The sequence below is a fragment of the Spodoptera frugiperda genome, chromosome 2 (assembly GCF_023101765.2).
Source record: "Spodoptera frugiperda isolate SF20-4 chromosome 2, AGI-APGP_CSIRO_Sfru_2.0, whole genome shotgun sequence".
In the NCBI taxonomy this organism is placed as follows: domain Eukaryota; kingdom Metazoa; phylum Arthropoda; class Insecta; order Lepidoptera; family Noctuidae; genus Spodoptera; species Spodoptera frugiperda.
Window position 1 is genome coordinate 951,304 of NC_064213.1, and position 15,320 is coordinate 966,623.

A 15,320-nucleotide genomic window follows, 5' to 3' on the forward strand; every position below is an offset into this window, starting at 1 on the left:
GAGTTGTTGTTTAAGTGGTTTTCATACATTTTCTTTCTCCAACTTTAAACTAAACTGTTTACACTGATGTGAAAAGATTTTTGGCTGATGACAATACGGTATGTAGCTTGGTTTCAGAAAAAGATCCAATTGCTTGTAAACTGAAACTTTACAACACTTACTTAGCTTTCACGTTTCAGGAGTAACAGTAATGTGTTGATCTTATGTTAGTTATTACAACTTAAGTTGCTGAAATGAAGAAGTATGTTATGAAACTTTCAGGGGTTTTGTAAGTAAAGCCTCACAAATTGTTGGGTTAGTGGTCCAAGGTTACCATCACTTAGATTTAACTAGATCAATTTTTCACGTGACTAGATCTAGAGAGTCAGGGTAACTAACATTGGATGAGTAATTGGAAGCACAATTGTATGCAATTGAGTTGCAAAAAAGAAACAAATTGATCGAACCTAACCATTCTTAAAAATAACTTGTCAGTATAATATGCTTATCTCTGTCTGCCTTTCAAAACCATATAAAGACAAGACATTACATTACTTTAACATCGTGTCAAAACACGAACAAAGCTCAAATTCTTTCTAAGCGCGCGTCGCCGTCCTCGCCTCGTCCTTAGCTCTCGCAATAGATAAATAAACATCAAGCAGGCGGCCCGCCCCTCTGTGATCTTCACAGATTTGACCAATCAACCGATACTATCTACTACGGATTGATATCTATTACGAACTAACGGATAAGTAAGGTTTTTCTCTCTAAGCTGATGGGAGAATAAAAGAATTGTGTCGGCTGAACATAAGAATGTACTGTGCTACTGATTTGCGTGGCGGCTGTTAAGATGTTTGCGTGGCAGCATTTTGTAGATAAGAGCTTTTATTTATTTATTTAGGAATCTATATTTTTTATGGTATAAGCCGGTAAACGAGCAATCTCTGTCACCTATTGACATTTAAAACACCAGAGGCGTTACAAGTTGCCAGCCTTTTGGGGGTTAGGAATTTAAGGGTTGTTGGAAATCGAAGATTGGGAAGATTAGAAAGGGGGTAATTGGGCAAAACACAACGCAAGCGTTGTTTCACGTCGGTTTTCTGTGAGGCCGTGGTATCACTCCGGTCGAGCCGGAGCATGGCTCTCCCACACTTATTTTCCGTACTCCTAACTACATCTATGTATATGAAATTTTAAGGAATACGATTTGATAAATAAAGTGTATAAATAATAAAATGTACAAGTTAATAACAAACTTACTTTCAAAATTATAGCATTAGTTAGGGTTTTCATGATATAAAAGTATATGAGCAATTAGATTAGTATTTCAGTAGGTGGTTCTAGTAGATAACTGGCTACTGTCCACTGCCCGCATGTCGACTTATCTGATAACATACCACAAAGCAGCCTCATGTCATGTCACCGTATATATATGTATACCTTTATATGTATGTTACGGTTTTATATCTAAAGGGTTGAGCTAAAAATAATTTTAGTTTTTGGGCAAATTTTGGCGAAATTGTTGTACACGAGTTAATTAGGGTTAGTTAAAATGTTGATATAAAGTAGTAATTAAGTAGTTTTTTATTGTCGTATTGTCACTCACGCCTTTTATCCCCAAAGGGGTAGGCAGAGGTGCACATTATGGCACGTAATGCCGCTGTATAATGTACATCAACTTTTACCGTTTGTGTTATAAGTCCGCTGTAATAGGAGGTGAGCCTATTGCTATATACTGGGAATATTTGTACAATATAGTTTTTCTATTGTACAAATATATCTTACAATTAAAAACATGAAACAAAACCATTTTTATTTTTATACATATAATGCTGTTCGTATACATATAATTATATTTTGAACATTAATTGTAATATTTAAAATTATTTTCAAATTACTACTGACAACGGAATAAATACAAAACCCAATAATAAATAAAGCTTTAATCTAACATAGAAATCAAACCCACTCAACATCTACTTTCAACCACTTAACTACCTAACACAAAACAAAAACACCCAAATCAAAATCAATTATCAATTCGAAGTAAAACATAACCAAACATTGTTTTAATTATATGTTTCACAATGGACACACAATCGTTGTATTGTAATCGCTTATTGAAAGTATAGGGTGTCGTGGGTATAATGGCATAATTATATTTGCGTTATATCCACACTCAGCCAACTGACAATTATCGCGAAGACGGCAGGCGTTGACAACAAGCACCATTTATTACAAGTTTAAATTGAGCATTATCTCTTTGGTAAGATGAGAAGATCAACAAGACGTCTTGAATATCAATCCCGGATAAAAAAAACAATTGTGATAGGGTTACTTGATATTGGGAATGGGCCATCAGACCACCATAGATTGACGCTGAACCGGAGCTGCGGCAAGTGGGTTTATTGGAGCTCCAGCTTGAAAAGCAGAAGTAGGAATGGGGTGGTTTTTAGTCAGTATGAGTCTGAGACACCTACTTGCCTCGCCCAACGCCGGAGAAGTCATTGAGTCTCAAACACAAGATGCTACGAAAAGTCAGATCTGACTATTTTTCCATTAATGAATTTTCTCTTGTAGTAGGAATCGCATGATATTAATGTGAGTCAATATAGTTAATTAATCTGAATGAAATCCATTATTTTTCATCAACGAACAAACATGAACATCTTCCTTACGTTACGAACCACTGACACCTGCAATTAAAAATTTAAAGCAATTCTGTGAGTAATTATTTTGATTTGAACCATCAATACTGTGTGGGTAACATTCTACACACGACATACAATCCCTGAGGTCCTTTGTTGAAGGAGTATCATTGTTCATAGAGTATAGAATTTCATCCAATCAGAACATTTAATACCAACAACATATTTTTATAATAACTATCGTGAGACATACTAAATTGACTAAAAATCACGGTTTACTCACGTAAATTAATAGAGAAAAGCTCTACTAGTTTCGAGTCACAGAGGGACTCTTCATCATGAGCAGCGTGTGTCGACGAGGCGACGTCATACAGTAGGCAGTAGGCTGACGTCACCATTAATTTATGTTATCTTTTCTCCATTTATTTACGTGAATAAACCGTGATTTTTAATTAATTTACCAGCAACATTTTATCTGTAGCCAGTTACGAGCATTCAAAATGGGTATTTTTGTGAAAAATGCGACCCTATCAGTCAGCATTTCGCTTACTGCTCTGCAGACTGTGGGGTTCTGGGCCCCAGAGGGTCTCACGGAAACTCAAAGATGTCTGTACCGGTGGTTCGGAGTGTTCTCTTTCATGTTCATGCTAGGTTAGTACTTATGTTGCTGTTGATTGGAGAGACTAGATTATTAAAATAAACCTGATAATGTTTTTGTTTTATAAACGTTGCCCCACACTAGAATATTCTTTTGTGCTGTGGGTGTGAATAAAGATAGTGACCATTCTGTTATTAATGAGTACAATTTTTTTCGGAATTTTATGGTGTTAAGCAGTAGGAAATCTGTAGCATAAAATAAAATAGTCAGAAATATCCTGTAAATTAAATAATTCTGTATAAAATCGTAACTCGTTTTAATAAGTATTATTTTAAATGATTTCTGATAATCATTTCATTAATGATTTCTGATAATCACATTTCATTCATAATATTTGGTCTTTACGTGCATATGTTACTTTTAACCAATAAAATTAAATATCTTGTTTTCGTAGGCAGCTACATATTCATCCAAGTGGTGGATCTCTTCATGATATGGGGCGACCTTCCTTTAATGACAGGCGCTGCCTTCCTCCTGTTCACGAACTTGGCTCAAGCGACCAAGATCGTGAACATCATGGTGAGGAAGCAGAGGATCCAGAACATTGTCAACGATTCTGATAAAGTCTTAACTGAAGTTCAGACTTTTGAGGAAAAAGAAATTGTTAAGAGGTAAGTGTGAAGTAACACTTAGCACTGTATACATTATGTAATTAATGCAGAAGACTTACTTTTTAACTAGAAATGTATTCACTTTAGATCTTAAAATTACCATAATAAAAATTACTATAATATAATGTCGATTCCGAAAAGTGCGAGACAGTAGAATATTATTTGTAGAAACATTTTAAAGAACACCAAATCAACATACTTAGTGGAATGTAATTTCTAAACAATAGATATCAGGTGAAAAAATATAATAGCAAAAAAATCTCCCTTAAGTTGCTACGCGCTACCCGTCGGCGTCTAGTCTCGTAGCGTTTTACTACGGCGTAGCACGTAGCGGTTACAGACATTTTCTTTCTTTTTCAATATTATACAGCTTTCTTTTGTTTCAGTTGTAATAGAGAGATGATAGTGCTTCAAGTTGTGTACTTTTCCTTGACTCTGATAACAGGACTCGGTTGGGCTACTAGTGCTGAGAAACATCAACTGCCTTTGAGAGCCTGGTCAGTATTTTAGTGGTTTTAAATTCGGATTAACAACCATTATTAGCAACCTTAAAATGATTATTTTTTACTTAAATGAGATTAGATTCCCACTGGAATCTGTAACCAATAATGCTCTTTAGCGTTTGTCTATGTATGTAGGAGTAGAAAACTAAATTGTATGGAATTAAAGTAAATTTTTACATTTGCATTGTCAACTCCGTAAATTGAGTTTTCTACTCTACATGTAGACAAGCGCTAAAGTGGTAGTTCATAACTGGTATCTGCTAAAATGTTAGTAAATGTCTTGATTTTATTGCTAAGCGTGATTTGTCTGATTTGTTTTGGCTCTAGGTATCCTTATGACACATCAAAGTCTCCAGCCTATGAGCTGACATACGTGCACCAAATAGGGGCGCTCCTCATCGCAGCATTCTTGAACGTGGGGAAGGACACGCTGGTGGCAGCCCTGACTGCTCAGTGCCGGTGCCGGCTGAGGCTGCTGGGGCTTTCACTGAGGAACTTGGATAAGGGCTTGGACACTGAAGATAAGGTGGAAAAGTCTGGTTTATTCAGATAGAGTATAAAATTGTTTCAAGCGATGTTCGAGGTCGAATCTTTTCATAGATAGTATAAGTATATGGCAATTTATTAGCTAGAAATAACGTTCCATAACATTCTTATCTGATATTTCAAAGCAACAACCCTTTATATGTTGACTTCTAATCAAGATTTATATATTTTTATAGTATAAGCCGATAAATGAGAAGACGGATCACCTGATGGCATGCAATTGCCGTTCGCCCATGGATACCCAAGACACTACAGCTGTTGCCGTAACATTCTTGGGGGTTAGGAATTTAAAGGTTGTTGGCGAAACGCAAGTGTTTTTTGTGAGGCCGTGGTATCACTCCGGTCGAGCCGGCTCATTCGTGCCAAAGCATGGCTCTACCACGCCTTCATCAGTCCACAACACCACACCATGTCCTAATTTATTAATCCCTCTCTAGTTCATGCTAACTCCTGACCAAGAGAAGACAGTCAGCAGTCGTCTGAGGTTATGCGTGGTGCAGCATCAGGAGACGTTACAGGCTGCTAAGGAACTGCAGGAGTGCTTCTCTGAACCAACGTTCGCACAACTGACTGTGTCGCTGATCATCATATGTGTTACTGCCTTCCAGCTGTCGGTATGTGGAGTAACAACTTTTAAATATGGAACTTTATATGAATTTGTGTTAAATATTATAAAAACAAGTTAATTAATTATGTTCTCGGCTTACTCACGTAACAGTTTAACGAGAAGTCGTGGGCCGTGGAATGCTGTTCATGAATATGAGCCTGTAGTATGACTTGAAACTGGACGAGTTCCTCGTTAAACAGTTACGTGATTAAGCCGATAGCATAATAATGAATATAAAAACCTGGTTTCTGTGTTCGTTTTTAATGTTATCGTTATTCTTTTCTCTATTTTTCTCTTACTTTCTGGATATTTGATAAAATCATTTGTTTTCCCTTAAAGAAAAGAAAATTTTTGAAAACACTCGCAAATTGTAATCATACAAATATCTCATACTGAACACGTTTTATGTACTGTACTTATTCTCATTGAAAAACATTACTTAGATATCGAGTTTCTCAAATCTAGATGACACAACCGGACAACATGGTGCGTCTACTGTCGATGGGGACCTACCTCCTCAACATGACATTCCAAGTGTTCATCTATTGCTACCAGGGAAACCAGCTCACAGAAGAAGTAAGTTTTACTATCCAATAATATATTTTATATTATTTTTATTCTATATTAGGAAAACCAACACGTAATACAAAATTGACACCGCAACAATCATAGCTACAGGAAGCCAATTATATTTTTTCTTTTCGTAACATATACAATCAAAGATGAATCTTAACATCTTTTCATTACAAAAAATAAAGTAACAACACAACACATTTAGTGGTCTATCGGTAAAACAAGAGCTAGCTACTTCCACTATTCATCCAATACTGGACATTAGACCTCATTAGCAACAGTACTAAATTAAATATAACCCGAATGCTGATTTAGCCAAATTACGAAATTTTCTTTGGTACTAGAGTTTTGAGATAGCGGGTGCTGCGTACGAGTGCTTATGGTACAAGTTCTCTCTGCGTCTGCGCCGTGCGTTGCTGATCGTAATGGTGCGCACACGCAGGGCTCTCCGACTCACCGCGGGAGGATTTACTACACTCTCACTCACCTCTTTCATGGCTGTAAGTCGGAACAAATATATTGTTTACTTGTTATTTGAAATCAAAATTAATTATATACAATTTCTTATTTTAGTAATTAAAAAAAAAATTGTTACCTACGAACTTAGAACAGTAGCAGGCTTAAAAATGACTAATTTTGTATTGTTTTTTTTTTTCAGATCATTAAAGCTTCGTATTCATTGTTCACTCTGCTACAGCAAGTTAATGAGGAGTAGTGTAAATAACAATTATGTAGTAAATAGTATACACATAGTTTAGATGATCTCTGTGTAATAACAATGTTTAATAAAATTGCTCTATAATATATTTTTAAAATAAATAAACAGATGTTGACATACGAAAATATGAGTTATTTTATTTTTTCCTTACCCCGACAAGAAATGGGCGTAATGCTTAAATTGAAATATGTAAAATCAATTTATTTTGTAAAAAAAATAATGTGTAGTTCAGCACTTCTGTCTACTCTTTCGGCGAATAAAAGGCGAGTTGATTTTATCCTAAGTGGTGTCATCTCTACTGTTAACTGTATAAACGTGAGGAACATTGTACTACTACACTCTGATCGAGTGGCATGATTCCAAGAGTCGAGCGGCAAGTCGAGTCGAAGCTGTTTACCGCGCCAAATAATAGATGGCGCTTATTACATGAGTTGTAGTTCGTTGGCCGAATAAAAAAAAATTACTGTTTGCATTTTCTCTAATGGAATAATATTTGTACTATGTTTGCTTTTTTTTTAATAGAAGTCTTTTGGAATGTCTGTATTTTAGTAGAAAATTCGTAATTATGTAGGTCGCTTTTCCTAATTACCAGAATATTTATAGACTTTTCAATCAATATTTTTTATAACCATGTTATTTACTGACTATAGAGTGCGATAAAATAAATTATTGCATTATATTTAATATTGACTGCCTTGTTGGTCGAGTGGTCGCAATTGTGCGACTGCCGAACAAGGGGTCTCGGGTTCGATTCCCGAGTCGGGCAAAGTAATACTGGGATTTTTCGGTTTTTCGTAAAATTTCTCAGTAGCACGGAGTCTGAAATCGTGTTCAGTATGTGGCCCCCCCTATTACATGGGACTTATAACACAAATGGTGAAAAGTGGGTGTATAGCGGCATTACGCGTGTCGTAATGAGCACCTCTACCTACCCCTTCGGGGATAAAAGACGTGATGTTGCTTTTATATTTAATATTGAATACTTGATTAACGCCATATCTAATACAGATATAAAAAAATCAATGTAAAAGTGCCTGTCTGTTTCACGAAGCTTGATATTCAATTCTGATTTAATACTGGTACGTAGTATTAATTGCTAAATTGCTATTTTAATGGTAGACTATACTTTTGGACAAAATATTGAATTGTTTTACAGACGTTTTGTAAGTATTCATTAAGTATAATAACTCAATTGGAACGTGTGTGTAATACTAGAGAGACTTTACAGGTAATACCATGTGTTTTACTGTAACAGTAAGTCCTTTGATTACTGTACGCCTACTTACAGAGCTTGCAAACATTTGTCAGTCCTCTCGTAGGTATGTAAAAAAACTAAGTTTTGTAAATCCACAATTTATCAAAATCTTTCTCTCTGCTAATTCAAAGTGTATCTAGTTTCTTGTTTTTTTTTGTAATAAGCGTTACTTCACTCTAGGATTTTGTCTTGAGTCGTGGGTGCGTTTGCAAATATACATGTTCACAAACAGATCACACCTAGACCCAGAACAACAGTTTGTGGATCACACCGGCAGCCGGTTGTCCAGCCACCGTACCTACCGTGCAGGCAAATGTTTCCTAATCTATCTGTTAATTTGACCAATTTTTTAATTATCAAAGTTACAAATGTTACATTTCTAACTTTATGACCATCAACAATTTATGGCCGCTAATTTTAAAATGTTTTTACTTAAATATAAACATGTCAGATTATCTAACATTACCTACAGACCTTTTTTTCAGTTTTAATACCAACAAATCCTTTTATTAGAACGTTGCCGCATACTAGAATTTTCCCCTGTGTCGTGGGTAACATACAAACATACAACTTCATATCTATTTAGCACACTCGTTATCCATCTCAAATCCCAATGTTATCAACACCTGCCTAACAAACTACCACCGATATAACCACCATGAGATCAACAAACAGTGAGACAGCACTCACTGACCATGGGGTTCATAGTGGACAACGCGAACAACTCGCTGCGGGTCTGTCTGACCCTTCTCAAGGTGGTGGGCTTCCTGACCCCCCCACAGACCGGGGTCTATAGCTTCTTTCTATGGGTGTACTGCTTCGCTTCTTTCATGTTTTTGGTTGGTAAGTTGAGGCCAGATGAAGACGTTATATTGAGTTAGGTATTTGAAGTCAGAGCATGTTATTTCAATGAAATCGTATCTATTACACATACAGGCTCATTTAATTCACCAAAAATAAGCAATGCGAGGTCACGCCGCCTACTCTGCTAATAGAGCTTTTCTCCATTAATGTACGTCAGTATACCGCGATTTTTTGTTAATATGTAGTATAGTATGTCTCACGATAGTTATTATAAAAAAATAAGATAAGATTAGCATAAAGCATATACAAGATGTTATCGTTTAATTTAACAATTTCTAAAGATCACTGATTCACTGCGATAACTGATTTCTAGGAGGTATCATAATAGCTCAAACAGGCGCTATGTTCCAAATTTGGGGAGACCTGGCTCTGATGACGAGTGCGTCGTTTCTCCTGTTCACCAACCTGGCCTTTGCTCTGAAGATCATCAACGTGGTGGTGAGGAGGCGGCAGATCCAGGCCATGATTGATGATGCTGATGACGACCTCGTGGCTGAGGATAGGGAGGAAGGGAGGGATATTATTAAGAGGTGTGGAATACACCGATGGTTTGCTTTTTGATTAGTTTAGTCTATTCGATCTTTAATGTAAACCTATATAGATTTCTCATACGAATAAAATCATTCTCGTTTCATTTTCAACATTCTGTTCTCCATACACAAGGCTGACTGCACGGTTGGTGCGGTGGCTGGGCAACTGGCTGCCATGCAACGTGTAGTGGGTTCGATTCCCGCACGAAGCAACTCTTTGTGTAGTCAACAAATAGTTGTTTCGGGTCTAGGTGTCATGTGTATTGTGAGCTTGTATGTTTATAAATGCACCCACGACACGGAAGAAAATACTAGTGTGGAGCAACGTTTAAAAGAAGGAATACTTAAGGAAATAAAATAAATCATGTTTTAAAATTCTACTTCACAATCAAGTTAACAAGTTCTACAATACTTAGGGTAGGTTCAGATGACAAGCGCTCAGCGCGCGTTGAATTTTTGTATAGTGTTCACATGGTGCGCGCTTGTCAGGCGTTAAACGCGCGTTGTTGCGGCCAGTTTGAGTTCTACATTTGTCGAAGATGGACGTAGAAACAGTTTTATCGGTGATTTTATACAGACGGCAGAAACGACACAACAGAAGACGGAGATATTGGGTTCACCCAATTTTGTCAACCAGGCTGACTGAATGTCAGTACATTATTTTATATCCTAAGTTAAGGCAATTTGAGCCCAAATTCTTTAACTACGACTAGTACTACTACTCTTTCCATTTCGGACGATTTTCGGACGAACTTGACGAACCCTAAAATACGTCTATCCGCGTCGAAAGCGCGCGCTCAACTGAACGGAAACATAGAAAACCAATGATCTCAAAGCGGCGTTGACGCGCGCTGACAACAGTCGAGCGCTAGCGCAGCGTTGAACGCGCGCGTTATCAAAACGCGCGTTGGCATTTGTACGGCCTGAATAAAATGTATGTAGTTGTATATGCGCGTTGTGATAATGTTTTGCGTGAGAAAAAAAATCATTTGTGAACCTATTTTTACCGTATTAAAAATCACAATTTTTCAATATTTTCAATTAGGGGTTCAGACCCCCAAGTTTTTATGTCGATAAAATTAGCACTGCTAGTACTCAGCCTTAACGGTATTTAGATGGTCTCACCCCTATCACATTGTATATCATAAGATACCAGGTGTGTATCAATTCTTTTGCATGGTACAGATTATGCTGATATGACGCTTCGAAGTCTCCTGCATACGAACTGACATACTTCAATCAGGTATGTAGTTATAACAAAACTCCTGTGTCAAGCAAAATCTTGACAAGTAAGGTGTGCCAGTAGTCTGTGTTGTACGCTAAAAAATCTTTTCTTTAACTGACTTCAAAAAAGGTGGTTCTCAGTTTGACCTATGATGTAAGTTTGTGCGCGATTATCTCGCGCTTGGCGGAACCGGTTTGGATGCGGTTTTAAGCATAGTAGTTTTCAGACTTAGGAAAAATTTGAAGAATTATTACCTGAGACTTAAACAGAATAGAGGCGGTAAAAGGAATTGGAAGCGGTTCCCGTTTTTATAAAACGTTTTTTATGCCCACTGTTAGTACAGACGGACAAGTCGATACTATCTGTTGTGTCGTTGCACAAAATTCTGACTTACTACTCATAAAATAAAGTCGACGTCTTTATAACGAAAGCAAAACAAATTACCAACTAATTATCTTCTGCAGAGTTCTTCAGTGATGGTAGCATCGATGGTGAACACGTGTCTGGATGTGATGGTGGCGTCCATCATCGCAGTCTGCCGCTGCCGGCTGGGGCTGGTGGGGTTGTCTCTCAGGAGGCTGTGTGAAGGAATACCTGTCATTGGAAAGGTACGTAATATTACGTCGACAAACTAATTAGCACACTCTTACGGCAGAAAAGCCCCTTGTTTGGCAGGAATGAAAAGTAAAATAACACACTCAATTTGAATTACTCTGATACTCCGCTGCTGATCCACGAATTTCCATAGACAAACTATAAAAAATGGAGTCCTTTTTGATAATTTGAGCATTTTGATAATAGTGACCTAATGTCATTTCACCATCCACAGGATTTACTAACTTCGGACGAAGAGAAAACAGTTCAATTTCGCTTGCGGCAGTGCGTGATCAAACACGAGGCTGCGTTGAAGTCGACCAGGTTGATACAACAATGCTTCTCATACCCTATTCTGGCGCAGTTCACCGTGTCTGCCGTCATCATCTGTGTTACAGCATACCAGCTAGCCATGGTACGGAAACTTAGATTTTTATGGTAGTTAGTCTGAACCGCCCAAAGGTATTTGGGTCAATCTCCAAAACGGGCGTATTCGTGTGATCGCTCTGGCGCTTTTCAGATATAGTTATTTCATGGTCATTATGTATCTCATTGAAAATAACAAAAATATACTATTTGTATATCATTATTTTCAACTGATAGGATCTCCTAGTTTAAAAGGTTTAGGCTTATTACACAGTGTTGCAGCATGATCTTTTATTCGTGTAGTACTTCAGTTACTTCTAAGGACACCCGTGGTAAGAGTAGGTAAAGATTGAAATAAAGTATTCAAGGTAGCTACCACACAGCTTACTTATTCAATAAGTGTAATACTTTCAGTTATTCTTCAGTCACGAAATATTCGTCAGTTACGAAATATATTAACTAAAAATACGGTTTATTCATGTATTTTTAATGGAGAAAAGGGCTACTAGTTTGGAGAAGGCTGCACGACGTCGCCCCGTGCGCACGCTGTTCATGATGAAGAGTCCCTCTGTGACTCGAAAGTAGTAGAGTTTTCACCAAGTGATTTTTAGTAAAGTTAATACAAACGAAATAAATTGATTATTGAAGTATTTATTTAGGAACTGAACAACGGGAACCGCGTCCGAAGTATACCAATGGCGTCATACCTGCTGTGCATGATGCTGCAAGTGTACATCTACTGCTACCAAGGAAACCAGCTTACTGAGGAGGTAATACCAGAATATCATCTGAATCCTTCGATTGTTTTATATGATTGATGACCAAACCACAAAATCTAAACAACAAACTTAGTTTCAAAATTATGTTATCGGCTTACTTACGGAACTGTTTGACGAGGAACTCGACTAGTTTCGAGCCATGCTAGAGGCTCATATTCATGAGCAGCATTTCGCAACACACTGCTGACTCGAGTTTTGCACCATTTGCTCTGCCTGGAATCACGCGTACTTTATTTAATTCCAAAGTTATAATAAAATTTAGTTTCGTTACAATTTAGAATTTACTTACACGTCTAACTAAAAATAAATCTAAAAAACTCCTTAGCAAAATACATACAGTAGTGAATTTTTAAGATACTTAACGTAACGTAGTTTTAAAAACATAACATGTAACGCACCGATGTAAACTATTAAACCGAGTTGATGTAAATGTTTACAAGTTGGTAAACACCATGCGGGATAAAATAAACAAACATGTTTCTAATATGATTATATCTACCTTTGATAAATATATATAGATACAAATTCATGTTCATCAGAATTATGAAACGAAATGAAAAGAAAACGAACAGGTACTTTGAAGGTAACACCCGGTACCTCTAGGACAGAGATAGCGAACCTTTACGGAACAACGTGAAATTTAATTAATGCCATAATTTTTGAGGTTGCTACATGTGCCATCAAATGATTTTTATTTTGTAGTTCGTTAAGCAAAATTCATAGATACATTTCTGTAACTCTGGAACTTTGATGTTGTTATTCATTCTGAAAATAACGACAGGTAACGAATAAATTTTGTGATCAGTCATATGCCCAAAATATTGTGTTGCGTGCCAAAGGTTCGCTTTTTCTGCCCTCGGAGAATACATACAATACAGAAACCGTGTATAAGCGTCATTCGGGAAAACGGTTGAATGAATAATTCAGGAAAGTCCTTGCATACCAACTTCACCTACTTCTTTACGGAGCTACGAGCATTCTAACTAGTTACCAGAGACTCCAGTTCTAAGCAGGAACCTGGATGGTTTTTAGTTAGTAAAAGTCTGACACTCTCTTTCTCGCCTCACCCAAGGCGGGTGAAGTCGTTGAATGATTTTATCCCCTAAAAAATACCTACTTTTTTCCTGTAACTGTCTATATATTTTTTTATATTTTACTTTATATAGAGCTACGAAATATCTGGCGCTGCGTACGAGTGTCCCTGGTACAAATGTTCCCTGCGCATGCAGCGCTCGCTGTTGATAGTAATGTTGCGCACACGTCGCGCCGTACAACTGACTGCCGGCGGCTTCATGACGCTGTCTCTGTCATGCTTCACCTCAGTGAGTATTATCAATGACTTACGTACAGTCTATTTATGATTTTATAGCCTCTAGTAAACATAAATTAAAATCTTAGCCTAATCAGAAACATAATTTCGCTTATCGATCACACCTCCAAAAACTGACTCAATATCAGCTCGTCATGCATGACTTGGCAATTTTGTTTAACCTATATTACTATGTATGTAAAAAATAGAATGTTTGTTATAACGCTTTTTTTTTTGTTTCTATTATAAATAACCAAGTATCCCACGACCTCTACTACCGATGTCTTGACAAATTTGTAGATATCCTGCTGTTTCACAATTTGAAATGATGAAAAACTAAAGTAATAATATTGTTTTACAATGATTTCCTCTTGTTTCAGATTATAAAGGCGTCGTATACTTTTTTCACCGTCCTCAAGCAAGTTGAAGATAGAAATCCGAAGTAATACTTTACTTATTATTCTGTGGTAATACTACATTATCTACTCATTTATGTTAGATATAAAACGAACACTTATTGACCTAAGTTAATCCAGAATATTGACAGTCTCTATTCAATACTTTGGCTATATCCTTTTCACTATTTGTATGAAATGGATACAACAATAGACAAATGTATCTAGAGGAGCACACACATAGAAAACTGACGTGAAACAACGCTTGTGTTGTGTTTCGTTGTGTGAGTTAGGTTCCCGTAGGCCCAATTAGCCCCCTTTCCAATCCTCGATAACCTAACCCTTAAATTTCTAATCCCCAAAAGGCCGACAACGCACTTGTAACGCCTCTGGTGTTTCGGGTGTCCATGGGCGACGGCAATTGCTTACCATCAGGTGATCCGTCTGCCAGTTTACCGGCTTATACCAAGAACAGTACCCATATCTACATAATTAAAAAAATCAAATAATTATTTATGAAATCAATGAACGTAATTAGAAAATGTTGTAATTAGTCCGAAACAAATAATAGCTTACATAATATTGCACGTTATCGTTAATGCACTATGTAAAACATATCGATGCATTCCGGTCGAAAGGGGGTAAGCGACATTTTTTATTCATTTTGAGTTATATACATATACGAATTCAGCAAATTTTTCTCAATCAAATGATGTGTATAATTCAATATCGCAAAAAAGGCCACTTACCCCCTTTTGGCCGGAAAGCATCGATATATATTTGAGTTGTTTAACAATATACTATATCTAATGTCATTATAACGAAATATCCATGTAATACAACAATTATAATATGTGTAAGAACACGTGTAACCGACTATGTAACATTAATCACAAGTTACATTGTAATATTTAAATTAATTAAAGTATATCACCATGAAATGTGTTTCTTATTATTTTGTAATTCAATTCTTAGCACTTCACAGGACATCTTTATGTCATTGTACGTGTCTCTGTGTCAATGCTAGTTAAAAAAATAGTTTGTTTGGCAGTCGGTAAATGGGATAGCAAGAAATAATAAGGTGATAGAGAGTTACTAACTACTCGGAGTCAATTCATGATTATTTATTTAAGTCTTTGTCTGCCAATAGAAAACTGTTG

At 36.7% G+C, this 15,320-nt stretch overlaps 1 protein-coding gene across 1 annotated transcript; it reads left to right on the forward strand.

Annotated features, from left to right (window-relative positions):
• The first annotated feature begins 3,127 nt into the window (after positions 1–3,127).
• Positions 3,128–14,221, forward strand: LOC118269044 (uncharacterized). The gene is made up of 17 exons (XM_050699391.1): positions 3,128–3,278; positions 3,680–3,896; positions 4,283–4,393; positions 4,727–4,925; positions 5,383–5,559; positions 6,018–6,128; positions 6,470–6,625; positions 6,784–6,836; positions 8,331–8,392; positions 8,774–8,941; positions 9,276–9,492; positions 10,687–10,735; positions 11,182–11,325; positions 11,547–11,726; positions 12,337–12,447; positions 13,623–13,778; positions 14,146–14,221. The coding sequence occupies exons 1-17, from the start codon at positions 3,128–3,130 to the stop codon at positions 14,209–14,211; spliced, it is 2,328 nt and encodes a 775-aa protein (XP_050555348.1). The 3' UTR covers positions 14,212–14,221.
• Positions 14,222–15,320: the final 1,099 nt, after the last annotated feature.

What these genes read in the sequence shown, in the direction of transcription:
- LOC118269044 (XM_050699391.1), top strand. Translation starts at nt 3,128, where the DNA reads ATGGGTATTTTTGTGAAAAATGCGACCCTATCAGTCAGCATTTCGCTT. An exon ending in CAACTGCCTTTGAGAGCCTG is followed by an intron (nt 4,394 to 4,726) that starts GTCAGTATTTTA and finishes TTTTGGCTCTAG; the next exon opens with GTATCCTTATGACACATCAA. An exon ending in CACTCACCTCTTTCATGGCT is followed by an intron (nt 6,626 to 6,783) that starts GTAAGTCGGAAC and finishes TTTTTTTTTCAG; the next exon opens with ATCATTAAAGCTTCGTATTC.